This window comes from Rhododendron vialii, chromosome 9a (genome assembly GCF_030253575.1).
Source record: "Rhododendron vialii isolate Sample 1 chromosome 9a, ASM3025357v1".
Taxonomy (NCBI): domain Eukaryota; kingdom Viridiplantae; phylum Streptophyta; class Magnoliopsida; order Ericales; family Ericaceae; genus Rhododendron; species Rhododendron vialii.
Window position 1 is genome coordinate 38,392,137 of NC_080565.1, and position 21,651 is coordinate 38,413,787.

The window sequence follows — 21,651 nt, forward strand, 5'->3', positions numbered from 1 at the left end:
TAACAAATACGATATATTTTTTTGAATAAGAACAAAACGTGAACTTTTTCTAAAAGTTCTAAAAGTGTTAATGGAATGGAGTCTTAAACGAAATAAAGGACATCTCACTATTTTCTTATGTTTCGTAAAAAAGAATTGATATTCACACTTTCTTTTTTTGTTTTTTAGTGCTTACATACACACACTTCCTTTTTTGTTTTAGAATTGAAAGTTTAGGTGAAAAAAACTTCAAAGCAAAAGCCAAAAAAAAAAAAAAAAAAGATGTAAATATCAGTTCCCTTTGTAAATCTCACTTATTTCTCCTTCCTTTCCTTCTCTTTTCCTTGTATCAAGTTCCAAACACGCCCTACAACTCCACCGAAGCGAGAGAGAGAGAGAGAGAGAGAGAGAGAGTTCCCCAATTCCGGAGAGAGGGAGAAGGGTTTCCCCAATTCCAGGTCCAACAACGCCTTTCTCGACCGAGGACTCTCTTCTGCTAGTTAAAATTAATTGTAAGTTGTTCTTTCGCTCAATTAACTCACTGCTTTAATGGATTCTATCGGACTTAGCGCTTACAAAGACAAGGGCCAAATATGTATACTGCCTGCCTAAAGATTCAAGATTTACGCTTTTCTATTACGGCCCACCATGAATGTTGAGAAACGCAAAAACTTTGCTGCTGGTGTTGAGACCTTTTACTTGGTTGGATATGCCTCGCATCGCTATAATTTTCCAAGTGGCACAACGCATTCCCTTTGGCTTTTACCATGATACCCTTAGCTACAAAACTACGCTTTTTCACCCAAATAGTGTAAGCCACATTTCATCAGGAGAAAATCTTGGTGAACATTTGCATACATTTATATTTATGCACAACTGTCTGAATTGAAGTTACGCAAATGTTTGTATATGTCTGAAATGAAGTTATTCAGCTTTTGTGCATTGTTATGGATTCTCTTCACTTATTTATATGCTTGCTGTTTCATTGGCGTTCTTGGCAATTTTCCTTTTCGGCTGGTGCTTCTTCTCGTTCTCCTCATACTACTAAATTATGAACTGCAGGCTCTGATGCACAAAGCATTCCTTTTGGCTTTTACCATGATACCCTTAGCTATGAAACTACGCATTTTCACCCAAATAGTGTAAGTCACATTTCATCAAGAGAGCAAGTCAATTATGCAAAAAAGAATCCTGGTGAACATTTGCATACATTTATATTTATGCACAAATGTCTGAATTGATCTATTCTGTTTGACCAAAAAAAGAAGTCTGAATTGAAGTTATGCAAATGTTTGTATATGTCTGAAATGAAGTTATTCAGCTTTTGTGCATTGTTATGGATTCTCTTCACTTATTTATATGCTTGCTGTTTCATTGGTGTTCATGGCAATTTTCCTTTTCGGCTGGTGCTTCTTATCGTTCTCCTTATATTACTAAATTATGAACTGCAGGCTCTGATGCGCTAATGTCAGGAAAGTTTCGAGCTTCACTACGGTACCAAGATAGTCAAAGACATTCATCTCTTCCATCATCCAGGAATCAATTGAAGTTTATATCTGCTACTTGCCCACATGAGACTGCTTTTGCCTTTCGTTGGAGAGTCTTCCCCCGGTTATGTTTCTCTAGAGTAACTCACTATTCATCAACCAACATGTGCAAGTAAGTCCTAAAGTTGATTACCAGATTTGTAGCCCTAAATATGTTTTTGCGTTTATGCACATCCACCAGTTTTGACTTATATTTGTTTTATAAAAGTGACAAATGTCAAATAGCAGATCACTTACCCATTCGGCTTTTGACAGGATCGATTTTGACCTCTTCCTTCCTCTGTCTTTTTATTGCTTTTATATTTGTTTGGGATTGATAGAAAAATGTGGATGGCATAATAGGGTTACTTTCTACAACTCCGGCCTACAAATGACAAATAGCTCTTTATTAAAATTAAGGCTACAGGTCCGTGTTTGGGAATCACATTTGGTTATTGTTCGGTGTCCCTCTGCTGGCCACATCATTTGATGGTTCCCGCATGGTGGTTGTTCTTCAAGCCACAATGAGTTGAGGACAAGATGTAATGGGCCAATGTAGGGTACCATATCAGATGGTTCCAACTGTGGTTACCGTAACATTATACTCATTGGAATAGGAATTGGTTTTAGACATTGAAGTGAATGGAAACAGAAATTCCAAGACAGTTTTGCATTGCTCAAATACCATTTCTAATTGAGATACATGAACTTGACGAGGGCTGAGGAGTGGGTTGTTGTAAGCAAGCATGTTTTCCAATGTCTGTGCAAACTACTGATATGCTCAAGCATGTCGTTTAATGCCTCCCTAAACTTGTGATCCACGAGAGTCTTCTTTCTTTTCTTTTCTTTTGTTATGTTTTGTTTTCATGTATCATAGCATAAATGGCAGGTAATCCAATTGTCAGAAGGACAATCCTATATCAAATACAAACTCATATTTAATTACTTCGTTAATGTTGCATACAATCCCACTGTGAATCATTGAATGTGATCCTTGATTGTGTAACTTATGTCAAATATTGATTCTCTTGCCTGCCTTTTTTTGCGGCAAAGATGTTATTTCTGCTTTTTTGTTTTATAGTTACAGCCTTGAGTTTTTTTCTGCATATTCTCTGCATTCGTATTTCTGCATTCAATATAGCTCATTGCCTTCAGTTTTTTTAATTACTTCTCCGTGTTTGTTGCAAAATCCTCTATGTTATTGAAGTATAATCAAACTAACTCAGAGAAATCTTTTGAGCAGTTTAGGAGGATAGGTTTGTCAATCAAGGCCAGCATGGATACCAGTGGACTGAATTCTCCTAGTGCGAATGGTAACGGTGGAAGGACTCGGCTAGCTAGAGCTATTCAAACTCTTCAAGTCAAGTTGAACGCGAGACTCCAGAAGCTCAGGAGTGGTTTTTTCATGAAGGCGCTGTTTTTCTTAGTTGGGTTTTATTGTGCTACCGCCTTTTCCACTGTCATAGGACAAACTGGTGATTGGGATATATTGTCAGCTGGGTTGGCTGTGATTGTGGTTGAGGGAATTGGTGCTCTTATGTACAAAGCTTCTTTTCCTTTGCTCAATAACATTAAGAGCCTCATTACTTTGTTTAACTATTGGAAGGCCGGGCTTTCCTTGGGTCTTTTCTTGGACGCTTTTAAGTACTGAATATACTATATTCCTCGGTTTACCATCACTTCAAATTTTGGTTGTTGCATTCCAATTGTTCTTCTGAAACTTGTTCCTTCGGTGAGTTTTCAAAAGATGAATGAAATGTTTGCTTTTGCTCCACATAATTGCGTTGTACTTTTAAATGGCGCGATGGCAGGTATTATCTGCCCCGATATTGTAGATTGGGCTTGAGCCACTGGAATCACCACGAGTTGGGTATCACAATCAAATATTCATCACCATGAGAAGAAGAATGGGAACCGAGGACAGCCAATGTGCTCACGTATTCTGCCTCGGTTGAGGAGAGAAGTCTCAAATCAATTACTAACAATTGTGATTTTTGCTGCAGAAGATGGTCATGAATTGCTGTGACTTCATTGTGCTACAGTCAGTGAAAACAATCTCCAGATGATAGGAACCCATAGACGGATGAGAGAATTTTTACATTGTACTATATGTTTCATAAAGTTTGTTCAGTTAGTTACTAACTCTTTAAGACTTTGAAATTTGTCAAGAGAATAGTCCCGCATTGCTTGACTATAGAATGATAGATCACTTTATAATATGAGGTAATTTTGGATTGGATATAATATTTTCACATGGTAATCGAGGTGCGCGTAAATTATCTCGGATATCCGCTTAAGGTGTACATGTTCCCTTTCTCTTAAGTAGAGACTACTCTCTTTCCCGATGTTCTCTAGAATATATGTTTTAGTGGGTGTGTGTGTGTGTGTATATATATAGGATGAGGATATAATACTCTTCTTTTACTTAATAAAATGGCTCAGCCTATTATGAGTTCAAATATGAAAATAACCCATTACAAAATGGTATCACTAACGAAATGGGTCTACACAAATACTTCGATAAATTTGATAATCGAACTAATCTGAAACTTTTAACATAAAATAATTATGTTAGTCTGCAAAACATGTAATAAATCTAAAACATGAAGCTGGTTTTCAAGTATCTTCATCAAGTCTAAGTGTCAACCCAACTCCGTAAGCGTATGTATTTATTTATTTACCAAAAAAAAAGTAAACTGGATTTTCAACAGAATTTTCTATGCAATTTATAATAAGAGAGGAGGGGCATCATCAACCAAACAAAACTGGAAAAAATGGCGCTAATAGTATTCCACTCCTCATCCACTCTTCTTCCCAAAGAACCCCATCTCCATCTCCACACTCCTCTTCTCCACTTCCCCACCACCAAACCCACACACCAATTCCTAATCAAATCCCAATCCTCCTCCTCCTCTTCCTCCACAGAACCTCCAAAACCCACCACCGACACTCAACCAATTGATGGGCCCAAATCCGCTCCAAACTCACCTCCCAAAACACCCACCTCGACCCCTCAAGGGTTCGGCTCGAAAGCGAACCCAGTTGGTGCGAAGAAGAAACAGAGACGAGGGAGAGAGAGGGCCTCGGTTATTCGTCGAACGCCGGTCGAAAAACCCGGGTTTGTTGCGCCCAAAGAAGGGGCGGCTCAGGCCAAGGAGCAGAGTACGGGTGAAATTGAAAATGCTTTCCTTCTGGCTTGGTTGGGGCTTGGTTCTGTTATTCTGATTGAGGGTATTGCGCTGGCCGCTTCAGGTACGTTCACCAACTCGTATCTCAGTTGTGTGTATAGGTTAGTTGGGTGCGCGTAAGTTAACCGACAGCTCAGTTTTTTTTTTTTTTTAAAAAAAAAGAAGAAGTTGTGTGCTTAGGTTTGTTAATAGTTTATACAATTGCTTCTTTGGGATTGTAATTGCCTGCTTTGTTGTTACCATTTATACTCTAATTTGCTGGGATTGGGTGATATTACATAATCATCTGGTTTCATTAATTTACGCGAATTTACTAGGATCATCATTTTCAGTTGTTGTTGTTGTTGTTGTTGTTGTTGTCCATAACAGCGTTGGCTCGTAAATCCAGCCAAATTAATTGGAAAGTGCTCGTTTTTTCCCCTCTAATGGCGATATAATCACTTTGACTTGGTTCAAACCGAGAACCAACGAGGAAATTGACGAAATTTTCTAACATTACAAATTTGATTAGCCCACATGAGTTGTGTCAGTATAGATATATATGTAAGACATCCACAATTACGTAGTATAGTTTCTCGTCCCCAATTCACAACCCTCTATACTTTTCCGATCGCCCTTGGGAAGGAGGGGGAGGTGGATGTGTGTTGGGCAAAGGATGTTTATGTCCTGGGAGTACAAGTTAAAATGTTCGCCCTTAGCTCAAGGTGTGGGAGTACCATTATTCTTTGCCCTTAGGAGAGTTGAGAAGGTCATTTCAATGGTATAATGCCAGCAGCTTTGGCCTAACTCGCTGAGTCTAGGTAATAGTAGCTAGCTATAAACAGTTTTCTTCCCTAGGAAAGATCTTGCTATTTGTGCATCCATTACATTGTTACTTATATTAATGTAATTGGGGGCAACATGATATCGTTTTGAATGACTGGCTAGATAAGGCATGCCCATTTACATCTTGTGTGCACTTGATAGTTTGCCAATATGTGGAGCCAAGCCAAATCGTTGGAAATCTAAAACCAACCGGACAAGTATTTACTACTAAATAAGTGAAACTTGGGATGATGATGCTTCATCCACCCAAGTGGAAGGGCGTAGGTTTGAATCATGAAGATCACTTTATTCACATAAGCTGTCTACATATTACATCTCTTGAGATCATGAAAAACTGTTTGAAACAGGTTTTTATATTAACAGGTCGGATGAGTTATTGCCAATTTGCCACCAATACCCAAGTGGTTTGAGGTGTATAGGAGATCATTTAAAATTTTAACAGTTCGATATTGTTTAAGTAAGCTGGCAATTGACATATTCATCAAGTAATATGTTTTTCCTTTTAAAATTGGTGGTGGTTTTGCAAACTCTTATTTGCTAATTACATGACAAAGACTGTAACACTAAACAATTCAAAATGAATATCTGCACAAAATCTTGCCTTCTAAGAAGCAGATACTCTTAAATACTGCTAATTCTGCCTTGAAGTTTCCATATTATATCTGTGTTTAAGAGTCGGTAACTCCTCAGCAATTTGGATACATGTAGTCCCGCTTTGTGTGCTGTTTATCTGAACAATGATCGGGTGCAAGACTGGAAACAAGATGCATAATAATGTTCAATATCTAGTTATTTATCTCGGCTCAAGATTAAATTTCATCTTTCTTTTAATTCTCAGGCTTTCTACCAGATGAGTGGGACAAATTCGTGGTCAAGTATGTATACCCAGTTTTTACTCCAACTGTCTTCTTGTTTGTTGCCGGAACTGTTACTTATGGAGTGCTCAAGTACCTGGAAAATCAAAAACTGAAGCAACAATGATCTCTTTTAGAGGTAAAAATGTTTCTGGGTTGTAAGAGTAAAAGCTTCTGTTCCAGATGATATGTACAATCAAATAGTTTTTGATCGTTTGTACATTTTCTTGGGTGTCCCCTCTATTTCTTTGGAGGAAGGGGTCTAATTGCCTGATGTTATTAGATGTGTAATTGTGAGGTTGGATGGCAGAGGACACTTGAGAGATTATTTGGTGCTCCTGGAGCAAATGCTTCACGGGTCTCCCCCACCACACTTGTGTGGGATCCACACATTTTGTGGTGGGTTCCACACAAATGTGTGCATTTGGAGGGAAATCTCTGGCTTCCCAAATCATTAAAGAACCAAACCAAACTAAACCAAGAGCTATGAAATCACCAAACCAAACCACCCTTATGTCCCAATCAGTTGGGTTGGTTACATAGATTCCTGTTCATCACTTTGTTCTGTCAAGAGCTATGAAATCACTTTCGTTTTAGAGATTCGTAACCATCAAATTCAAAATGGAAAACTGAAAACCATGAGAAGAATCAAATCAAACATCCCTCTAGTGCCTGACTAGTTAAGTGAAAGTGCAGAATCAAGCATTTGAAAATATGACTTCACCCAAAGCTCAATGTTCCAAGTTGATGGAGGTAGCCTTTTCAACATGTCAGGAGTGCTAAAGAGTCAACACTCTCCCCTGTATTCAGAGCTCAAATCTGTCCCGTGTGTTGGTTGTGTCTACTAAAACGAGTAGTCCTTTTTCCTTATTCAGCCTTAACATTGTCGAGGATAGAACAAAAACATGGTTCGTTCTGCCTCGTAATGCAAGGGTATATATTGGAAAGCTACTCAAACACTGTACATTTTTTTCGCACTAGAAATGGCTATCCCACCGCTCTCTGGAGATAAGCAAGACTATTAAACCATGCCAAAAGGGTTGTGAGAATATGGTGCATGAGTTATTAAATCTTAATTCTAACTGGTAACTTCATGTTTGATATACAATCTGGTAAGCAAAGTTGGATTGCTTAGAGAATTAATGAACTTAAATAGTTTTCGTTGTTCATTGCTACACACATTATGAAAGGAATAGTCAAAAAGTACCCTACATACGTATCAAATTTACTGGCATTTTGGCTCGAATGTTTCATACAAATTTTGAGCTATACAACTATGATGTAGAATGAAATTTATTTTCTTGGCATTTTGATGCATTATTAGTTAATATAACCTACAAGAAAACCAAAAAGGTACCTGTTCGATTGTCCTAATGCAATATACTCGTTTAAATTTGTTGCACAATATGTGAAACATTGGGAGTGATGTCATATATAGTAGCATAACCGATTAAGGCCTACAGGGAACATGTGTCCTACAGGAACAAGAATTAGATTTTTTGAAGACAAATTTCATAGTATGTCAAGAAAAACAAGAATTAGGTTTTTAAAAACAAATTTCATTGTATATCAAGAAAATTACTGATATAATAATGTGTTTTTTTTATTAAAACAAAATTCAGGGGCTGACAATTGCCCTTGGGCTGTTGGCCACCCTCATTCATGCTCCATGCTTAATCCTATTAGTTGTTTGTTCATTCATGCTCCATGCTTAATCGTCTCAGTTGTTTGTCAGCCACCCCTCATTCATGCTCCATGCTTAATCCTATCAGTTGTTTGTCATACATTTGTTACTTGCTCATATAGGCATCCATTGTGTGATAAGCAACAATATTATGTGCCTCCCTTTTAAAAGCAAGCGAATATTGTGTCCCTTTATGTGTACTCCAGTAGTTCGTCTCATTTGTTTTTCAACTATATGGATGATGTTAAATCATTCAATATACCTTAATTCACGCTGCCTTCTTATGTTAACTTTAGAGAAGCATTATTCAGCTTGAAATATTGAAGGAAACTAAAAATACATCTCCAAGTATGTATCTTTTTAGGAGATTGATGCTCAAGTCCTATGATAAGCAATTGTAGTCATATAAATCCAGCGCTATATGAAAATCCAGGAATTCTCTGCATGGATTCAGAGAAATCGAAGAAAAGAAGGCACTTCACTCAGCCAAAACTGCAAAGAATTTTTATAGAGTGGCGCCATATGCAAAACAGAGAGTTGAGCCTAACCCTCTCCACTCTCAACAAACTGTTGTGAGTATGGGGTATTTTTTACTCAGAACACCTCCAGATGAACCCTCTGACAGTGTCCTCTGGGTATCACGAGAAAGGGAAATAGCAGAAATGCATATCGTGAGAAAGGGAAACAGCATAAATGATAAAGGGTTTTTTTCCGTACAACATAAAAAGGAAAAAATTACACTCCCTCAAAGGCTACTCCTCTCATATCCGCCTCCAACAAAGAGATTATTCCAAAATGATATGTTTAGGCTCTAGACGAGCGACACATACCAGAATGCTATGTGATAGAAATGCAGTTGGCAACCACTTCAAGTAGCTTGCTGTGTTTGCTTCTCTTTTTTAAAGGCATTTTTCAAAAGATTTCCCCTACTTCCAATCATTTCTGCTGCACTGGTTAATCCTATGTTGCCAAATAAATGAAAATTCTATTTGAATACGTGCATAACTATATAGCATGTCTGGGCTATGATTCCGCCTTGTTTGATGTGGACTATTTGGCGTGAGAAAAATTCCAGATAGTTTGTATAATTGGGACAAGGGAGAATGAAACCCTTCTCTTCGTCAATTTCTAGATTGGTTCGAATTGTTTATCTCACATAGAGGTGTATAGGGCATTTTTGTCTTTAGCCTTTTTCTTCTTTTTTTTTATACGGGCATTATTCCCTTAATGCCTTCTATTTAATATAATCATTTACTTATCATCAAAAATAAATAAATATCTATACAGTATAATTCAACAAAATTAAATAAATCAAGTTCAATAAATTGATAAGAAAACCAAAACAAATCAAACCAAACTAATACTCCATCCGTCTCTTTTTAAGTGTCCTGCTTCGTAATTCCAACTTATTAAAAAGACATCATCATTATACCTTTCACATCAACTTTTTCCTCCACTTTCTCTACTTACTCATCATCATTACACTTTTACTCACTTATTTTTTAAAATGGAATCTACTTTTAGAGACAAAATAGACAATTCACCAACTTTTATCCACTAATTTTATAAAATCGACACTTATTAACGGACAGCCCAAAATGGAATACCAGACTATAAATAAGGAACGGAAGGAGTATGATTTTGTGATATGATTTTGTCACTGCTATAGAGCCGCCCCTGAATCCAATCAACCTTTCTCAAGGCATAAAAATCTTTCTACTGTATTTAAGATCATACCTACCCGCTCAATAAACCCGATGAACTGTGAAACCGGTACAAACAGAGCCAATCCATACGTTTTAAATTGGATCCATAAATTAATGGTCCAAACATAGATTTAAAAATTAGAAACCAAGAGATACAGATCGGTCCACGAATTTTCTAAAAGTTACAACTTTACCTATTTCCATTTCTTCACAAGATTTTAGTAATTCAACATAAACTAAGGTCTATTTTAAAGAAGAAGAAATTATGGTCTTTCCTGTGGACGAGGAAGAAATCCAGCCCAACTCAACGTTTCCACACCCAACAAACTCAGTAGGCAAGCATGGGGTAGGCAGCAAGATGCCAAGCCTTTTTGTAGGAACTACCATTGTTGGCTGGGACTTGGGAGAGCGTTCACCTTGCACCACACTCCCAATTGAGAGTGTATTCAGACAAGCCTAAAAATATCAAATCTCGGTGTTTAAGAGCCTTCACATCCACATAATTTAAAACAAAAGCATGCATTCAGAATTCTTGTCTCCTCACATCAAACTCGTCCTTCTGACTTCAAAATTGTATAGCAAAAACATAATTAAACGTTAAGCTCTACTACAAATCTAGATCCCATGTCGGACATCAAAAGAAAAAACGAAGGACGCTTAAATAGAACAGGGACTGGAATATGCTCGTTTAAGAATCTGCAATTGTAACCTCAACCTCGACACCAGGTTCAATAGTGATGGAGGTGATCTGCTTAACCACATCAGGGGAGCTAAAGAGGTCAATCACTCGCTTGTGAACACGGAGCTCAAATCTGTCCCAGGTGTTTGTTCCTGTGGAAGCAAATGTTAAAGTCAGAAACACATTCCCCTCGATTATGCCACAAGGCAAATTCAATGACATCGGCATAATTCCCCACACTTCTATAAGCTATAAGGCTTCAGTTCAAATAGCGAAATGTCCAATAACAATCGGGTGAAATAGGCAAGGAAAAAAATCAATTGCAGAACATTCAACTTCTAAAAGTGAAAAGATGCATGCTTTGGTGACAATCTTAAGCTGGTAAGATTTTCAAATGAAATCAAAATTGTGAAAAGAGCAGGTTACCAGCTTGAAAACCTTGTTAGACAGCAGAGATCCTACAAAACTGACACATACAAGTCATAGTGGAACATGATGTGCACCACATGAAAAATAAAGAACCTTTACCACATTAGCTATGCTAACTTCAACAAAGGGATGTTGAAAATTGTAAGAAAAGCAAAAACACAAATTCAAAAATACAGAAATGAACACACAACTACGAGGAAAATGTTGCTGCTGCATTTATACTTTTTGCCTAGCACTATCATAACCTCGAGCATAACATGAAATCACAGATCAATACAGAATCCTCTGGATAATCCAATTCAATAAACCAGTACCTTCACCACAAGGGGTCTTCCTAGTAGTGATGTGAAGCACCTTAGTGGGCATTCTCACAGGTCCCTTCACCCTGAGCCTCTTGTCCTTGGCACCACGAACCAAATCAGCACACACTATTATAGAAAACAAAAACAAAGTAAATGACATCAATAATTCATACAGATGCTAAGTAGGGGGGCAAACTTCCTCAAAAACTCGAAAGCGTCAAAACTCCAAAAAAATAATCTTCCAAAGTTCTAACACCTGCTGCTAACGTAAAGAGCTAGCATGGAAACTTTGCATCAAAATTTTGATAGTCCTGATTGCTCCATCTACAATTGCATATACAGATATACTGATATGGAATCTACATAAAGAGTGTACACGCACAAGGGTTCAGGTCCTTTCTGCAGCCTATAAGTTATGGTCCTCAAATCACAGCACATGTTTTCCTCATCTTGGTAAACTACAAAAACTAGTAGTAGAAGATAGCACCATAACAGATAATTCACTAATCATGGTTTTGTATATATTAATCATAAATTGAACAACATTTAAGCAGAAGAGTGGATAACATCCCACGTCCACATCTATCTAATTAACTGAATCAAAAAAATAAAAAAAGGGAGCACGAACTCCCATAATCACTCATCTAATAAAGCTACTCACTAAAATGAAAAAAATGAAATGCTAACCACAGTCCACCAGGCGATAGATATTCTTACTTATTTGGCGTTCTGTGCATATTATCCACTTGGTGGGCGGTGGATAGCAAGACCCGAAGGACAGAAAAATTTTACACCAGATCTTAACGGAGTGAGAGAGAGAGAGAGAGAGAGAGACCTTTCTCGAGGTTCTTGACGTTTTTGGAGGAAAGAGTGATGCGGATCTTGTGAATCGACTCCTGGGTTTCCTCCAACCCTGGTTTCGTAGCTGGCTTCATCGCTGCGTATGCCGCCATGCTTGCTTCTTCTTCTTCTGCATCACGTAAAGAATCATCAAACAAACACTAATCAAATCAAACACCACACAACGAGTGAAGTGAATCAAAACAAACAGTACGTGCAGAGAAGAGATCTCCACCTGAAGTTGAGAGAGGAGAGGGAAAACAAAACGAGCTGGAAACTGAGGGCCGCAGCTTCAACCTCTTCGGAAGCAGTGTGATGTTAGGGCTAGGGTTTTGGTTGGTGTTGTGGGACTAAAGAGTGTTAGCCATCTGATGGGTCGATCGAAAGGCTTCAGCAATAGTTGGGCCCAGCCCATTATAACGATTGGGTTGAGGCCGAAGAAAACGAACCAGTGCTCGGTAAACGAGTCAATCCTCCCTTAACGAGCTGAGCTTTTTTTGACTCGTTCATTAAACGAGTCTAAATCTTGAGCTCGAGCTTACTTGTTTGCTAAACAAGCCATGCCAAACTCGCGAGCTGCTCGATTCATTTGCAAACCTAATAACGAGCTGAGCTTTTTTTGACTCGTTTACTAAACAAGTTGAAACCTTGAGCTCGAGCTCACTCGTTTGCTAAATAAGCCATGCCAAGCTCGCAAGCTGCTCGATTCATTTGCAACCCTACCTTTAGGTTGCAGTCTCGTTTTCACAGACCAATTTTTCTTTACCATTTCTTCCTCCATAATATAGACTTAATAAAAGTAAGTTCGGATTTTCTTAGTACAAAACTAGTTTGAAAAAATGCTACAAACAGCCCACTGAAATGTTGTATAAAAATGTGTAAAAATGCATTGGAAAACGTAAAAGGTGGGCCATTAGTAGAAGGACCCAAAACAATTTTAGAATATAATAGTGACTCTATGAAATTGGGCTAAAAGATGAAGCTAAATATGTTCCTGCTCAGAAATTAAGTAGAAAACACAATGGAGATTTGTGACTCAGATATACCTCATAAAAAAGACTTTGAATTCTCAAAAGGTTTTAGAAGCAATTATTGTGGTGAATATAAAATGTGACAATATTTGGTTTTGAGTTAAAATACCATTTTCTGCCATGTGCGTGAAAGTAAAAGAACCAGCTTGAGAGTAAACCAGCAACAGATGGGGCATTGTTAAAACCTCATTTTTCTGTTTTTTGAAAAGAAAAGAGAGCACGTTTGTCTTGGAAACTTATCCTCAAAATCACATTTTATGGAAAGAAAAAAAATCATGAACTGATTATCTTTGATTTAGGTACCAATATGTGATCAACTTTAATTTTTTAACATGAACGACAAACTTGGAAAACTAAACAGAATGAGTTATTCAGATTAAACTAAAGGAAATGGAGCGGGATGAGCCAGTACGGTGCTCACAGAAAGCCCTCAAGTCCTAGATTTCTGTATACAAAGAGGCCGGAGGCAAGAGTTGGCGCATTCAACAGTTGAGAATCATCCTCTTCCGTGAGAGCAAATGGAAGTTGAAAAGCACAGAGAAAAATAAGTGAAGTTCCAATACAAGGAAGTTGCCTTGCAGTTATACATTTCATTCACGATCGCAATCAAACTAACAAAATCTTCAACACTCATGAGTCATAAATTCTCTTATAGACAAACCCTTTGAAATTAAGGGAAGACTATCTTGCTGTACATGCTTAATGCTAAGCCGGAAGAGTGCTGGCAGTGGTTGACTGGCTGCAAATCAGGAGCTTAGAGTTAGCGTATAATATTCGAAAAGAGTGAAGCATTGAATAAATCTGTATGATATGAACAAAAGAAGCAATCCAAAGGACTCTGATTAGACTAGAAAGATGCTGATTAAAAAGCACCCAAGGACAACTCGCAACATCAGATGTTTCCTAATCCTGATGGTTCTATCACTTGGAGAAAGGAGTATCACACTATATTCCTTTTAGCATATCAAGAGTCTCCGAGCATTGGGAGAATCATCTTAAAATCACAACATATCGGTTCACTCGCCTTGGTCTTCAAATTATCATAGAACAAACACCCTTGATCAAATGCATGATAGTCAACCTACTGAAGTCTACAAGTAGGTATGACATGGCAGATTAAGCAATAAAACTGCCCGTTACAAAAGATTATCAGAGTGACCGTCAATGTCCTATGTTCTCACCATTATTTCCACTTGAAGTAGAAAAATCTGATCTATGTAATACACACGTATAAGCCAAGGTAAAATACCGAGAGCAGCTTGTCCCATATATAAGGGGAGGGACAAAAATTTAAATAAATTTAGTCTTCCGACTCTTCCCTATATTCTTTGTCAGCAGTCTAGGGTCAACATTTTCTATTCCTAAAATTGCAAGGAATAGAATTCTTTTACTGGGGCCTCAAACAACATCCTTTTGATCTTCTTGGCCTTACAGGACCTAGGAATAAAGCTAAATTGAGCTTTATCTTGTAACAGACATTCGTTGCACATAACTAGATCAATTCAGCCTACTTTCCCAATCTTCACAACTATTAAAGCCGAAGTTTTGTTCACACAAAAAAAACTCCTTTGTCCGTTACAGCCTCTTTAATCTGCTACACCCAAACATTAAGCACAAAATTTCCGTTCCCTTTCAATGAGAAAATTGATGAACCTACTGAAATGGAAATGACAATGATGGTCTTCATTTATGCTTGTTTCAACTTTCAAATGAGTAAAAGAGGTGATGGTATAACCAACACCTACTGCAAACCCAACCTATAACAAAATATTCAACTTAGATGCAGTTTCCATGCCCAAAGCTACTAAGAGTGAAAACAAATGGTCCACTGGAAGCCCCAAACAAAGGCCACCTATGCTAAAATGAAAGGATGCAATAGAAACATTGATTAAGAATCAAGTCCGTAAGGTTAAGTACTTTGTAGCCTTGGCATATTTGTGGTTCTCCAAGTCCAACCCCATTTAAACCAACTTTAAATACGTCTCCGGTGTGGCCTCGAGTTTCAATTTCGGGTGGAATATCATCAATAGAGACAAATAAATTTTCAACTCATTTCTCCTAATTACTTGTGTTCTTCCCTTGGCTGCCTCCAAGGACTCTGCAGTCTAAAATCATGATATGCTGGGATAATTCTTCAAAGATCATATCTTTTCCTCACAAGTCCTGCATACTCTCAAAATCATTTGGAAGATGGGCCACACTCTATTGTCAAAACACCCTTCCTATGTCATGCTTGGAATCACTGGTTTGAGCCGGGCAATTCATCCTCTTACAGGTATTGTGCACACGAAAGTTCCCAGCTTTACTCTCAATGGAACTCTTGGGATTAACTCCCCTGTCCGACTCACTAATGGGCTATAACTGGTGACTAGTGACTACAACATGAAAATCACGGTAAATATGTGATTATGTACCATCGCCAATACTGCAGATTCAAAGATTGGTTGTAAATTCAAAGAAGCGTTTCTTTAAAACAATTAACACGACAATAGTCTACATGTGATCGGCTGAAAGATGATCTTTCTAATTAGATTAACAAGAAACTGCAAATGGCAAAATTATAGTAAAATAGAGAGGAATAGTCCTCTTTCAAGATCCTTAATTTTCCCTATTTCATATCAAAACTTTCAGCACGCATAACTCAACACATACAACCATCCATTTAGCCAGAATTACACAATAAAAGATACCCATCATGATACAAGTTTGACCTTGGACGCTCATGAAATCTTTTCTACTCCTAATTAGGATTATGTTTTGACGCTCAAATCACAAAAGTGGAACATATGGTCACCTCACTTCAACAAAAAAAAAAAACCCATGTATCCACCTAATAAATCATCCATCTAGCACTAATTAGCTGATAAAACAAAACAAAACCAAACATTAACAGCCACAAAACCACAGACAGAGAGAGAGAGAGAGAGAGAATTTCACATACGCATCACTTGGCAATCATCCTGGCAATGAAATCCTCGTACCGTATCCTCCCATCGGACCCAACATCCACCTCCCTAATCCACTCATCAAATTCCTCCGCATCCAGCTTCTCCCCAATACTTGTCAGAATATGCTTGAGATCCGACACGACGACGTACCCGGTCCCTTCCTTGTCCAACACCTTGAACGCGTCCCTCAGCTGGCGGTCGAAGGGCTCAGGCTTGAGGTGCTTGGACATGAGGTCCAAAAACCGCGGAAAATCGAAGGGGGAGGTTAGGGCTTCGTCAGATACGATGGACTTGAGCTGGGCCTGGGTCGGGTTGCCGCCCAGGGACCGCATCAGGATTCCGAGCTCCGACGGGGCGATCTTTCCGTCGTTGTCGGTGTCGAAGAGCGTGAAGGCTTCTCTCATTGAGGATACTTGGTCGTTGCTCAGATCCTTCCCCATTGTCTTCTTCGGTTGTTTGCTTCTGCTCTCTCTCTCTCCCCTTTCTCTCTCGGTATGGGTTCCTCTGTGTAAAAAAGTCGCGAAATGGAAACAATGATAGAGAGCTTCAATCAGAAATGATATAGCCACCCCACGGGTGGCCAACGCAAAGGCCTTGGGGCGTTCAATAATTATTTTAAAAATTAGTACGGCTGTGAAAAATCAATTCAATTCAATATGTGTAGGTATTCGATTCAATTTTTTTATTTTTAAAAATAGAAAATATCAAAAGATTGGATTTTCTGATTTTTAAAAATTTAATATTATATCAAGCACCTATACATATCGGATTGAGCTGATTTTTCATAACCCTACTCTATTTTTTATAAACTATGGGTATAGAGAGATAGAGAGAAATGAAAGTAATGATCGGAGAAATACGGTAATGATTAAAAAATAAATTTAAAACAAAGTTAAAACATCAAAACGAACAAAGGCTAATCAGCCCCAATCATACATGTGAAACCCGAAATAGGCCCCACACGACGTGCGTGGCTCTATCATTACTGAGCTTCAATAGAAAGTCCCTGTTTGGGCAAAATGACACGGTCAAATTCGTTTTTCAATTCAGCATTAGTCGAACTCCCTATGAGAGAGTTTATGAGGGTAAAGTGACTTGATCATTCTTAATTATTACAGTATTATGTAAAAAAATCACTTTTTAGCTTGTTGTAATGTCGAAGTGAAAAATAGCAATGCTACTACATCGCTTTCGTGATACTTTATACCCAATCTCAAAATCAGACTAAATCCATCTCATTTTTTGATGCAAATCAATCCGTCTCATTGGTCTGGTTTATAATTGCTGCAAACCAGTCCAATTCAAGATCTCTTGTGAATAGCACTCCTATTTGACATCCCAAGAGAATACTTGTACATTAGCACATTAATTACTAGCTATTTACACTTTTAGATAATAAAAAATCTCTTGGGAAACCAAATCACTCTCCTCTAAACAGCAAAGGAGGAGCATAAAAATTTGGGGGAAATGATACACCCACCGAAGGTACCCCACCGCACCACCCACCGCACGTCGCCAGGCCCACTCCGGCCACCGAACGGCCAATCCGAACCGTCCAAAAATTCTAAAAAAAAAAAACCAAGTGGGTCTTCGCGAGAATCAATGGCATCCGACGTGTGTAGGTACTCAATCCAAACTTTCATTTTTAACGGCTCGGATCATCTGATTTTTGAAAGTTCGGATCGAGCACCTACACACGTCGGATGCCGTTGATTCTCGCGAAGGCCCACTCGGTTTTTTTTTATAGAATTTTTGGACGGCTCGGATTGGCCGTTCGGTGGCCGGAGTGGGCCCGGCGACGTGCGGTGGGTGGTGCGGTAGGGGTACCTTCGGTGGGTGTATCATTTCCCTAAAAAGTTTAGAAATTTAAGCTTCAACAAATCTCCTCTGTGGTGATTTAACCCTAAACACATGCTCCTCCCCTGTGCACTTATCAACTTTCACAATCCAGTGACGACATCTCCTAAAACTGCCACCAATTCCAACCTTTTCTCTTGCAGCTATTCTGCTCAATAGCAGCCCTTCTCCTATGGGCAGGAACTGTGTTTCTGACCCACCCCATGACCATGACTCCTTATTGACAGCAATATTGTAGCCCAAAACAATTGCCCCATTTCCATTCCTCCTCTCCCCTGCTTGAACTGCTCTAAAGAGGCTATCATGGTCTGAAAGACCACAATCAATGACAACAAAATCTGCTTCCCTGTAGCGATTTGTGAGCAGATATCGAGCTTCCCCGATGACAAACTCGACATGTGTCGCGTCAGGACCCAGCCCACGTTTTGTGAGGCGGAGCTCTTCTGGACCGCGAAGGATGCAGACAACACGGCCGCCTGTTTGGTGGGCAGCCGCGACTAGTGCGAGGGTGGTGGAGCGTGCGGCAACTCCGCCTGCAACCACCACCATGAGTTGTGCATTGGTGCCTGCAGCAAGTGCTGAGATGAACTCTGCCACGTCCGGCTCTTTCGCTCTCTTTCCCTGAATCAAGAACCACCAAAGCCAAGTCAAACAAAAGAGAAATTGAGATTATCTCTTCTTCTTGGTTTTCTTTTTTGCCCATTTTGTTTTTTGCCAGCAGTTTTTGTTGTTATTAAGCACATGAAAATAGAAAACAGGAGGGTGTTTGTAAATCTCACCATTTTCATGGTGTTGAGGTAGGCTCTAGTGGCATTTTCAGCTGACCAATTACAAGCCATCGTTGTCTCTCTCTGTCTTCGGTTTTTTTACTCTGTGTTGTGAGAAAGGTAGGGAGGCTGCAGCCATATATATTTAGGTACGGGCTTACTATACAGCCAACAGGCCTTTTGCATCAACTCATATAAAAACAAAGGATTTTTTTTTAATCAAAAATAAAAAAAATAAAAACAAAGGATTGGGATACTTTCCAGCCCCGTTGTTGAAAAAAAAAATGAGAATAAAAATTTGAAACACTAGATCGAAATTCAACTTTTAAAACACAGATTTGTGTAACCCCAAGGTGTTGGCAAAGTGGGCATGAGAAAACATTAAATGCTTGACTATGAGGTCGCATGCTCTAATTTCACAGAGGCCAACCATCCAAAACCTTGAGGGCATTGGAGGTACCATGTTCGAATTCCACGGAAACAGTTACCTTCAGAGCCCCGAAATTAGTCGAGGTGTGCGCCAGCTGGCCCAAACATCCGGTTATAAAAAAAATTAAAAAATTAAAAAACTCTTCATACGATATTTGTTGAACAAGGTTTTTGGTTTGGTTGATGGTTTAGTTCTAATGGTTATTACCGTCGAAATGGGTTCTAACCACTTATATATACAATGCAATGTTGACACCATTACATGTATTCTTTCATTTTTTTTTTAGTAACCCAGATATTCGGACCAGTTTACAAACATGCATTCATTCGAAAGAGGCCCACACTAGTTAATGATGATTGTGACATTCCGAACAACCCATTCTGTGATTTGTTTGGTAATTTATTCTGTCTGTAGATCTACTAAGTTCGATGAATTTCCTCCACACTGGCTCATGGTTTTTTTGGGGGGTACTTCGGAATATTAACAAGAAACTATTGCTCAATTATTCAATGGTAGGTAGCTATCTAGCTGTATTGTTCAAGTACCAAAGGGGCAGTTGAAACTTTATCTCTACTGCAATTAATTATAAGTTCGTTCCAATTTCCAAGATATACATAAATCTTCCAAAATCCCAAGTTAGTGTGACAGCAGCTCCCAGCAAATTTGTCGTTTTTAGATGTATCAAATGTCCAGTATTACTATATTAGGACCGATAAAAAATAATGTGCTCATAAAAAATGAGATTTGGTTTTTCATTTGTCGTTTCATAATTCATTACAGAAACAACCCCCCCCAAAAAAAAAAAAAGAAGAAGAAGAAAAAGGAACCCATTCTTGATTGACTCAGTCAGAAGAAGCAGGAATGGTCTTGTTATGCCCTCAAAAAGCTTTACAGAGATCTAGATCCGATCAAGTTGTTACCCTGCATCTTTGGTTTCCCTCACAATTGTTTGATTATTTATGTTGATGGGATCATACAACTACATTAAAAAGATCACTTACTTGGTCGACAAGGTCTAGTTTTTAAATCTCTTGCACATTCATCTAGTGAAAAAGAATCAAATCAATCGAATTCCAACATGCAAATATCATCAAATTCGGTTCACACAAAAAATGGAGGATTGATTCAAAAATCATGGTTTGTCGTACATTTTCTAACGACAAATATGATTTCATTTGGAATATTAGCTCAATGTAAATGATGTACACATTAATTTTCAGATGAACGGTTCAAAATACTTCAAATCATCAACCCCAGATCCGTAATGGGTCCCAAAAGCCCCTCAATTGGTCTGGCTAGTCCATGACAAGCTAAATACACGTCATGGGGAACATGTTTTTCTTGCATATTGATCGACTTGTGTACTCACCATTGTTGTAACTTGTCATGACTGCAACTTGGATTCCAAGAACACGGCTAAAATAATGATCAGTACAGGGAACGTGAACAAGTGTTGGGTGTAAAGATTGATCTGGTTCAAGAACACAAATCATAATTCATGCATGGCCGGTATGGTACCTCATACTGCACTGTCATCTTCTTGTTTAATACTCCAGTAATAATGCTTTTGAAAGGTTCATAGAATTTGTAACAGCACGAGTAGGCAGCAACATACATCTGTTGTCGATGATTGTGCACGTGGCAGCACCTCTCGTTTCCTAACTACTTATGTAGCGACAAATTATGCGATAGTGACATTATATCTTTTACTTTTGTTGGGTGGTTGAGAGACAAGAAATGACGTCCACATTGTGTGGTGGCGATCTTTTATTTGCGGAGAGTACCACATGACAATATCACATGGTACTCTGAAAGTACCCAATAATTTGCATTTTTCTGAACAGAGTGTATATACTCACTTAGCTTAGGATATACTATATGTAAGCAATTGCCTAGGTGAGTTTGGTATGTGAAATTACCTTCATGTCCTCCCTAAAAAAAAAAAGGAAAAATGGATATACTATATGTATAGTCAATAGTGGAATGAGCGTATTTTGATATTAATCCTCTCTGCTGATAACTAGCAGTACTATGATTTGGACTTTAGCAAATAAGAACAGTGTCACCATGATTAGGGACTGGAATGAGAAAAGAAGGATGAGTAAAACCACATTGACCAAGCTTTATGGAAGGATAATTACAGTGGAGGGATTTGGAAATTCGAATGCTGAAAGGATGAAACCGATGATGGACTGAGGAGTTGGCCTCGCAATTCAGATACTCAATTATTAAGCATTGCGTCTTGAGTTCGAGTTTTATTGTTGAGAAATGCCAACTTTCCTTGTATGTTCTACGGTCGGGTATGATTATTCTGGGGGCATAATCAAGGGCCAATCATAACCAAACCAACCGAGTGGCCGAAACTAACATTGCTGTTTTAATTTAAGAGTACAGTCTGATTTATGTTGATTTGGTGTGAAATTGTGCTTTGAAAAACAAGAGACAGTCCAAGAGTTAGGAGACTGAAGAATTGTTCTACTGCAGATTTCAATGGCCCAGGCACAGTATATATTAGCACTTGTCGGTAGCTCATGACGTATGTTTGAAAATGGGTTAATTTTCTTGCGTCATGCATTTGATTTCCGGCATATCTTCCAAACACGATA

At 38.5% G+C, this 21,651-nt stretch overlaps 5 protein-coding genes and 1 long non-coding RNA gene across 9 annotated transcripts; 3 read left to right on the forward strand and 3 right to left on the reverse strand.

Moving 5' to 3' along the window:
- The first annotated feature begins 301 nt into the window (after window positions 1–301).
- LOC131300056 (uncharacterized protein ycf20-like) lies at window positions 302–3,191 on the forward strand. Of its 3 annotated transcripts, XM_058325704.1 has the most exons (4): window positions 349–491; window positions 1,042–1,121; window positions 1,431–1,638; window positions 2,754–3,191. In XM_058325704.1, exons 3-4 carry the CDS (start codon window positions 1,445–1,447, stop codon window positions 3,154–3,156), a joined length of 597 nt encoding a protein of 198 aa, XP_058181687.1. In that variant the 5' UTR covers window positions 349–491; window positions 1,042–1,121; window positions 1,431–1,444; the 3' UTR covers window positions 3,157–3,191. The 3 variants fall into 3 exon arrangements, with proteins under 3 accessions (XP_058181686.1, XP_058181687.1, XP_058181688.1); XM_058325703.1 differs by lacking the exon at window positions 1,042–1,121 and having other exon boundaries at window positions 302–491; XM_058325705.1 differs by lacking the exons at window positions 349–491; window positions 1,042–1,121 and adding an exon at window positions 542–790.
- Window positions 3,192–4,159: 968 nt separating this feature from the next.
- On the forward strand, window positions 4,160–6,638 carry LOC131300057 (protein LPA2). The gene is made up of 2 exons (XM_058325706.1): window positions 4,160–4,757; window positions 6,357–6,638. The coding sequence occupies exons 1-2, from the start codon at window positions 4,280–4,282 to the stop codon at window positions 6,497–6,499; spliced, it is 621 nt and encodes a 206-aa protein (XP_058181689.1). The 5' UTR covers window positions 4,160–4,279; the 3' UTR covers window positions 6,500–6,638.
- Window positions 6,639–10,262: 3,624 nt separating this feature from the next.
- On the reverse strand, window positions 10,263–12,133 carry LOC131300058 (small ribosomal subunit protein uS10y-like). The gene is made up of 3 exons (XM_058325707.1): window positions 12,008–12,133; window positions 11,185–11,298; window positions 10,263–10,593 (listed from the first exon to the last, which is right to left on the reverse strand). The coding sequence occupies exons 1-3, from the start codon at window positions 12,123–12,125 to the stop codon at window positions 10,451–10,453; spliced, it is 375 nt and encodes a 124-aa protein (XP_058181690.1). The 5' UTR covers window positions 12,126–12,133; the 3' UTR covers window positions 10,263–10,450.
- Window positions 12,009–12,358, forward strand: LOC131300059 (uncharacterized). Its single transcript, XR_009190859.1, has 2 exons — window positions 12,009–12,151; window positions 12,254–12,358. It is a non-coding gene; the product is annotated as an uncharacterized LOC131300059 (long non-coding RNA).
- A 1,226-nt stretch (window positions 12,359–13,584) lies between these two features.
- LOC131300060 (probable calcium-binding protein CML13) lies at window positions 13,585–16,549 on the reverse strand. 2 transcript variants are annotated; one of them, XM_058325711.1, is made up of 2 exons: window positions 15,985–16,549; window positions 13,585–13,782 (listed from the first exon to the last, which is right to left on the reverse strand). In XM_058325711.1, exon 1 carries the CDS (start codon window positions 16,429–16,431, stop codon window positions 15,988–15,990), a length of 444 nt encoding a protein of 147 aa, XP_058181694.1. In that variant the 5' UTR covers window positions 16,432–16,549; the 3' UTR covers window positions 13,585–13,782; window positions 15,985–15,987. The 2 variants fall into 2 exon arrangements, with proteins under 2 accessions (XP_058181694.1, XP_058181693.1); XM_058325710.1 differs by having other exon boundaries at window positions 13,585–13,796; window positions 15,992–16,540.
- A 1,298-nt stretch (window positions 16,550–17,847) lies between these two features.
- LOC131300061 (uncharacterized) lies at window positions 17,848–18,745 on the reverse strand. The gene is made up of 2 exons (XM_058325712.1): window positions 18,628–18,745; window positions 17,848–18,469 (listed from the first exon to the last, which is right to left on the reverse strand). The coding sequence occupies exons 1-2, from the start codon at window positions 18,685–18,687 to the stop codon at window positions 17,858–17,860; spliced, it is 672 nt and encodes a 223-aa protein (XP_058181695.1). The 5' UTR covers window positions 18,688–18,745; the 3' UTR covers window positions 17,848–17,857.
- Between the last annotated feature and the right edge of the window lie 2,906 nt (window positions 18,746–21,651).

What these genes read in the sequence shown, in the direction of transcription:
- LOC131300056 (XM_058325703.1), top strand. Translation starts at nt 1,445, where the DNA reads ATGTCAGGAAAGTTTCGAGCTTCACTACGGTACCAAGATAGTCAAAGA. An exon ending in TCATCAACCAACATGTGCAA is followed by an intron (nt 1,639 to 2,753) that starts GTAAGTCCTAAA and finishes TGAGCAGTTTAG; the next exon opens with GAGGATAGGTTTGTCAATCA.
- LOC131300057 (XM_058325706.1), top strand. Translation starts at nt 4,280, where the DNA reads ATGGCGCTAATAGTATTCCACTCCTCATCCACTCTTCTTCCCAAAGAA. An exon ending in TATTGCGCTGGCCGCTTCAG is followed by an intron (nt 4,758 to 6,356) that starts GTACGTTCACCA and finishes TTTAATTCTCAG; the next exon opens with GCTTTCTACCAGATGAGTGG.
- LOC131300058 (XM_058325707.1), bottom strand. Translation starts at nt 12,125, where the DNA reads ATGGCGGCATACGCAGCGATGAAGCCAGCTACGAAACCAGGGTTGGAG. An exon ending in CGTCAAGAACCTCGAGAAAG is followed by an intron (nt 11,299 to 12,007) that starts GTCTCTCTCTCT and finishes TTTCTATAATAG; the next exon opens with TGTGTGCTGATTTGGTTCGT. An exon ending in GAAGACCCCTTGTGGTGAAG is followed by an intron (nt 10,594 to 11,184) that starts GTACTGGTTTAT and finishes TTGCTTCCACAG; the next exon opens with GAACAAACACCTGGGACAGA.
- LOC131300060 (XM_058325710.1), bottom strand. Translation starts at nt 16,431, where the DNA reads ATGGGGAAGGATCTGAGCAACGACCAAGTATCCTCAATGAGAGAAGCC.
- LOC131300061 (XM_058325712.1), bottom strand. Translation starts at nt 18,687, where the DNA reads ATGGCTTGTAATTGGTCAGCTGAAAATGCCACTAGAGCCTACCTCAAC. An exon ending in ACCTCAACACCATGAAAATG is followed by an intron (nt 18,470 to 18,627) that starts GTGAGATTTACA and finishes TTCTTGATTCAG; the next exon opens with GGAAAGAGAGCGAAAGAGCC.